The 7335-nt window shown below is 40.6% G+C and overlaps 1 protein-coding gene across 1 annotated transcript; it reads right to left on the bottom strand.

The window, feature by feature from the left end:
* Positions 1-3649: 3649 nt before the first annotated feature.
* LOC141343899 (vasorin-like) lies at positions 3650-6106 on the bottom strand. The gene has a single exon (XM_073848569.1). The coding sequence runs from the start codon at positions 6081-6083 to the stop codon at positions 4065-4067; it is 2019 nt and encodes a 672-aa protein (XP_073704670.1). The 5' UTR covers positions 6084-6106; the 3' UTR covers positions 3650-4064.
* Positions 6107-7335: the final 1229 nt, after the last annotated feature.

The raw sequence follows: 7335 nt of genomic DNA, 5'->3' as shown, positions 1-7335 counted from the left end.
ATGTCAATTTTGAAAAAGTCATAACTCAGTCGTGAGTTTATATTTCACGATTCTGAGAATTCAGATTCAGATTCAGATTTTTCAGATTCTGAGAAAAGGTCTCAATTCTGACTATATTCCTTGCAATTATGAATTTATATCACGCAATTCTGAGAAAGACAGTCACAATTCTGACTTTATTTCTCACAATTATGAGTTTTTATATTGTCAGAAAAAAAGTCAGAATTGCAAGGTGTAAACTCATAACTAAGAAAAAAGTCAAAATTGCAAGAAAATGTCAGTTGTGAGTTTATATCACGGAATTCTGAGAAAAAAGTCACAAATGCAAGATATAAACTTACAGTTGTGCAAATTTTTTTTAAAAGGGAAAAAAGCAGAATTGTGAGATACAAACTTAATTGCAAAGAAATGTCAGTTGTAAATGTTAGTCAATTTTGAAAATGTCAAAACTAAATTGTGAGTTTATATCACACAATTTTAAGAAAAAAATTGTAATTTTGACTTTATTTCTCGCAATTGAGCTTATATTGCACAATTTTGAGAAAAAAAGTCAGAATTGCAAGATATAAACTCGCAATTGTAAGAAAAAAGTATTTTTATTCACACAATTCTAAAAAAAGTCTAAATTCTGACTTTATTTCTCACAATTATGAGTTTTTGTTTCGTGTAATTTTGAGGAAAAAAAAACAGGATTGCAAGATATAAACTCAGTATTCCGAGAAAAGGTCAGAATTGTGAAATACAAACTTGCAATTGCAAGAAATTGTCAATTATTAATGTCAATGTCAAAATGTCACAACTCAGTTGAGTTTATTATTAGTATTTTAATATTCTTCTAGATTCTCATTCTTAATAATCTTTCCTTTTGAAATCTAAATTTTTAAGACCCTATATAGCTCATGGGTATTTCAAAGCAGCTCCATGTTTAAACTGAATTTGAATTTTACCCGTTTCAGTGGTCGAAAACCAAATGTGGTTCACTTTGCACACAGCTGATACTTAGGCCCAATCCCAATTCTATTTTCTACCCCTTCGCCTACCCCTCGCCCCTTCCCCTTGTCCCTTGAAACAAAGTGTAAAGGGGAAGGGCTAAAATATTTCCCCTAAGAAATGGGACACCACTACAACACTGTTATACGTCATCATAGGTTGTCGCTAGTTCCTAATGTTACGTCAGAGGACATGCGCAGATGTTTATCACTCATTCCAAGATGTCAAAATGTTGTCATGTTGCAAAAAGTACAAATGTATGGTGTACGCACCGTTCATTCACATGTGGCCGTAAGCAAAACAAACAACGCGTCATCACATGCGCGGCAAATTGCTAATCAGTGTAGTGGTGCCGGGAGAAGTATATGTGCTTCATTTGTGAATTTCGTTTTAAACTTTCTATTTGAACGCGTTCGTTTTCTGGATCCTTGGACTAAAATGTTTACAGGGGTTCACTGGTTTAAGAAATTTCTGATCATAAAAATCTGCTTCTTTTTGTTTGTAAGGTATCGTTTTTATTATTATGTAATGATTTAAAATACTGGTGCAGGAGACGTAGCGGACGCAATCCTCAAATACATTTCAAAGCAAGCCGGCTCCACGGTCCTGACTGCATCATCACTGCCTTTATTGGGTGTTTTTAGCGAATATTTACATTTATTCACATGACTGGATGTGGTGGACTGCCATGATTTTGGCGAATGCAGGACACTACTGAATAATGCGCATCAGAGGGGATTTAAAAAGTGAAAGTGTGCATATGCCTGTGTACACCCTCCACTAAATTGCCGTGCCACTGGTCTTTCATGTTTCTAACATGCAGTCAAGTGTATATGACATAAAAATATATTTTGTAATATCGTGCAATCAGTGCTATCTGCTAGCAAACTTTAGCGATTTTTTTGCAAACGTTTATTTACAAAACAACACCATAAACACAAACACAAGATTGAAGGTAATATACATATAATGAAACATTGTCATCAAAATCCTTATTAAAGGCAAAAATTACTTATATTTACGAGTCTGCTTGCTCGAGTGAGCAGCCATGTTGGAAATTTCTCTTAGCCCTTCGTTTGAAGTGAGGTCCTGAAAAATCTTCGTTTGGAGGGCTATCTGGCCCTTCCCCTTACCCCTACCCCTCCAACCAAAAGAGAAATGAGACACCCCTACCCCTTCACGTGAACGCGCCAAACGGAGGGGTAGGGCTAAGTGTAGGGGTAAGGGGTAGAATTGGGATTGAGCCTTACTGTGTTTAAAGAGGAATGTCTAAAGGATAAATCATGTTTAAACTAGAAATGTGTCAAATTTCCTTCTATCAAAAAATGCATAAAACATAAGTCTCTGAGTACCAAAAAACACCGAAAATGGTCAAGTTGAGGCACATTACTTGCTCTCAAACGGGTATTTACAAGAATCTGTATTTGATTCAGTTGGAGGGATATTAAGAAAAAGGGATTCTGACTGTATTTTGCAATAATGTGTTTAAAAAAATCTGAATTGCAAGATATATCTGTTTTATTTTGTGGCAGAAAAGGGCTTCCGTAATGGAGTGAACCTAACTTGTTAATCAGACCAGACCAGAAAAGTAGTTTAATTCATTTTTTTTATTTTCTTTGCAGCTTTTTAAAAATACATTTCATACATATACACACATCTCCTTATAGACAAAACAAAATGTATAAAAAAAGAGCTTCCCAAATTGAACAGGGAAAATTAGAGGCAGATCTTATCAAAAATATTCACAAATATTTTCAATACTTCATACTGCTGAGATTTGTTTTTTCCAGTTTGGATAATCCAACAACAACGAAAATATTTTCAATTACAAATCCTCCTTTTGAGCAAAAGGTTTTGGATAGATTAAACACAAATCATTTTTACTTTATTTTATTTTTTGGAAACGTCATTTGACAGGTTGTAGAACAAGTGCTAAAATAGTAACACAATTCCTCACAGAGGTAAATCAGCACAGCTTCCCACTGTCTCTTCTCAGTTTGGCATTTAAGTTTCTTAAATTTAACTGAGTTTTTAGATGCTCTTTCATTATAATCTTACACATGAATGGTAAACTCTAGATAGTTGGGAGTTGGAGTTGTGTTTTAGTCTGGTTTACATATATAAAGCTATCAAAACATTAGGTCAGTAAACCTGTCTTAAGGCAAAATGCAAGTGACTGGAAATCTCTGCCAAGTAACATAAATAGTGCAAAGGCTAATTCTGCAGACTGGTCTAGGAAACAACCCCTTTTTTGGTATATAAATAAATAATTTAAAAGATCCCACCAGCTTCCAATTATATATTTCAAGCCTAATTTGTGTTTAAAACAGAGCGTAATGTATATTAATCTGTTCTTCAATCAGCCGTCATCCTGTTCAATCTTAGTTTAGTCTCTTTTTCTGAGGGCGAAGGGGGATAGGGGCTAAAAAATAGAGGAGGGATTTAGTTTCAAGTCTGGATAGACTTTCAACTGCTTAGACTGTCTGACATTTCCAAACTAAAGCCTTTGGTTCACTCGCTGGTGCAAGTAAATTTTAATCTTACAAGTTTTAATCTGCTGTTTTGTCTGCTTTTTAAGTCACAAGATATGGGGGAAGAGCAGCCGCCTGGTAACAGTCACATATTTGTACAAAGACATTTACAAAAAAGGTACAAATATAAAACAAAGAAACAATTAGACAAAGCATCGTAAGAGTCAGTATTGCTGCTTAAGTCCATATCTTCAATTACCCACTCACATGTAGGGCTTACGGTTCACAGTTAGCACAGCTCCTAAAGAGTTGCACACAGGTGCTACACATCAAAATTTCACCTACATTTTTTCAGTCAGCCGTATGTCCTTTTTACAATTGGCAGCCACTTTAAAATGCACCAAAATCTGTAGAAGATCAAAGGCACTTAGGAGGATGTCATTTTGACAGAAATGCCCGTACAGGATTGCACCAGGATTACCTAAATGCCACTGTCTCTTTACAAAGAACCTGGTGGCGGGTCTCACCGTCCATGGTGGTATCTTGTCAGGCCATATCGTTCATGCTTTAGCATGCAAGTAAGTCACAAACTGTTTGCAATCATCAGAAATACGAGGGTTTCAAACTGTTCATGTTGTTGTTCGCATTACAAAGATCCTGCATGAGAGGCACCTCGAAGTCCAAGCTACCGTTCTGTGTTGTTGACGGACAGGAGATAATCTCTTGCTTTTGGGGTAGCGCCCCATTGTCCAGACCCTCCAGCTCCAGCTGCGACGGATCACATTCTAAGTCCAGGTGTCCCTTTGATTTCTTTTTGTGCATGTAGCAAGCTACCCCAACAGCCACGGCCACTAGGACTAGCAGAAGAAGGATGGCAACTGCGGGGATGAGCATTGTAGTGAGCTTCCTGTCCTCTAGTCGTGCTCCAGTGGGAGTTAGCTGCTGGCTGACCGTCTGGGTTTCTATGCATACTCTATCCACATCCCCAGTTTCACCCAGGGGACTGGCGCATACAGAATATGTGGAGTTTGGCTGTAGTCCACGAAAGGTGTATTCCGGGTAAGTTGCTGGCACGTTGAGGTGCTTGGCACGCTTATCCAGTCCAGAAAGGTTCTTGTAAGTTAACTTTACACCACGGATGTGGGGGCGCATGTCAATGTACCGGTGAAGGTCTAGGAGTATTGAGGAGCTTGTTACGAGTGTTGCTGTTATCTCAGGATCCAGGATAGTAGGGTCCTCTGTAGGATACTCATGAGGTGGAAGGTCTGCCTCTTTCTCACAGTATCTCCCTGAAATTCCCGGTAGGCAAATGCACTCCAAATGTCCTTTGTTGTCCAGCCAACAGGTTCCTCCATTTAGGCAGATATTGGGCGGGCAGAAGGGTGATTCTAGGTCAGGGTCGATACTAGTGCTTGGGGTCGGAGGTGGAAGCTCATTCTCGGTTTCTGTAGAGGGGTTATCACTAGGTTTGGCGGGGAGGACTGCACGAGTGGTACTTGGTAAACTGGTGAGTGGGGCTTGTGGTGCCACAGTGGTCTTTACAGTCCGAGTTGTAACAGTTGTGGTAATCGGACATCCAAATTCTCGGTGTGAGAGTCGCTCCAGCACCTTCCCGGAATTAAGTGGAGGAAAGTGGCAGCGTGTCTCTTCTGTCCTACCTAACTGAATTTGCTTGCTTCGCAGCCAAGTAGGAAACCAGGCCAGATTGCAAAGACAGTTGAAAGGGTTCTCTGCAACGGTCAGTCTTTGTAGGTGTGGAAAGAGCTGGCTCAAGGTCTCCGGCAACCCTTGCAAGCTTAGATTGCTGATATCAAGCTCCTGAAGCTCTGAGAGTTTCTCTAAGTCTTCCCATTTCATCTGTCCCATGGGATTCCCAGCCAAGCTCAGAGTGACCAAGCCGTTTGCCTCCCGCAGTACTCCTGGAAAAGTTGTTAATTGGTTATTGGAGATGTCGAGCTCATGGAGATTCTTGAAGCTTACCAAGAGCTCCTCGTTTAGGCTGGTAAGCCCTAGCCCACCCAGTTTCAGTGACTCCAGCTTAGGTGTCTGGAGGTCGTTTGGCCCTGGCGATGGGATGCTGTTAAACCGAAGGTCGAGCAGAAGCAGATGGGGCATTTTCAGGACAGGCATTATGGTCAGTTTGTTTCCTTGCAGCTTGAGCTCCAGCAGCTGTTGTAGGCCATCAAAAGCAGCAGGATGGATGCTCTCTATGAGGTTGCTGTAGAGATACAGCCTCTCCAGATGTTCCAGTCCAGCAAAGCTGTCCTTAGATATGTGGACGATCTGGTTCGCTGACAGGTCCAGGTTGTGGAGAGAGGACAAGGGTTCAAACACATGATCTGGCAGTTCGGTCAACTTGTTCTGGCTTAGGTCCAGCATCTCCAGGTTTTCCAACTCAAGAAAGTCCTCTTGGGAAAGGGACTCAATGCCATTCTTGAACACGTAGAGATTCTTAGTTGTCGTTGGTACTTCACTGGGCATTTTAGTGTCTTTGCGGCTAAAGCAGAATATGGAGTCTTGGGCTTGGCATGCGCAATCCTTCGGACAGGTGTTGGCCAATGCCGAGGACCACAAGTGTTGATAGAAGAGGAGATGCAGCAGTAGAGGGAGGAAGAGCTTCATGTTGCTGCCTACATTCACCCCTTCAAGCCTGCAATGCAACAAGAAAACCAAGTAAATATTTGCACAATTAACTTCACATAGTATCACACATATAAACACACTCCTATCTTGACACTTGAACTTTTACAAAGATTAGGAATGGCGTGAATCAATGGTTTAAGTTGAAGAGTTTAGCCTTAACTTGCCTCAACACACCTGCCAGGAAGTTTCTAGTATGCCTAGTAAAAGATGGATTAGCTGGTTCAGGTGTGTCTAATTGGGGTTGGAGCTAAACTCTGCAGGATATCGGGCTTCAAGGACCAAGTTTAGACACCCCTGCTTTAAAGTAAATCGCCAACAGTTGAGCAATTGATAAAGTTATCCTTTTTGGTTTCTTACTTGGTTTCTTAGCAAATTCGAGGCATGCTGCAATACATGCCATGTGCTTTGTTTCTCTACTTTGCAGAGTCTATGAGGTCAGCCTTTTTATGTGGCTGAGTCAAAGGGTTGCTTTAGACCAAGTGCTTTCAAAGGGTGATCAAAGGCGAGGTCTTTGACATGGTTGTTCTCAAACAATAGGTAGTGGTAGTGAAGTACAGGCTTGCTGGATCCTTACACTGGAATTAAAGGTGATGTTGACCTTATTTTTCTTTGATTATCAACCCCCCCCCCCCCCCCCCCCCAATAATGCTATTTGATTCAATCTTTAGCCGATTTTGAAATGATACTCCATTTAAGATGTTAAAATGAACATGTAGCATTTAAAACAGTTGATTCGAGTTGGGGTACTTGAACTCGAAATTGGATTCCAGTTGTGAATGAACTTGGATTCGGACCAAGAACTTGGATTTCAAGGTGGACTCGTCATTGTTTACAACACACAAACTGAATCGCTGATGCACATTGTGGCTTTAGAGAGTCTTTTTATTTTTGGACTCTTCAGTACACTTTGTGTCTTTCTAAAAACATTCAGTCATTTTGTATTCATCCACACTGAGATCCTGGTCATCACTGGTGCGCCAAGTCCGTCTCAAAGATTTGACCTTGAACGCCAGACACAGAGCTCATCAGATGAGCTCAGACACCTTTAGGGAGGAATGTGAGAGTCAGGGAGGAGAGCGAGAACAAGAAAGATAAAGAGCTATGAAGCTGGGAGACTGGGGAAGCAGTTTATCATCTGCTGTGAGATCAGTCGCTGCCGTATCTGGCCTTGAAAGAAGGGGTGGAGACGTTTTGTTCTTCCTCACCATTTCCCTTCTTCTGTTTCTCTCCG

Source organism: Garra rufa, chromosome 1 (assembly GCF_049309525.1).
Source record: "Garra rufa chromosome 1, GarRuf1.0, whole genome shotgun sequence".
Taxonomy (NCBI): domain Eukaryota; kingdom Metazoa; phylum Chordata; class Actinopteri; order Cypriniformes; family Cyprinidae; genus Garra; species Garra rufa.
This window is presented reverse-complemented; position numbering and strand designations above follow the sequence as displayed.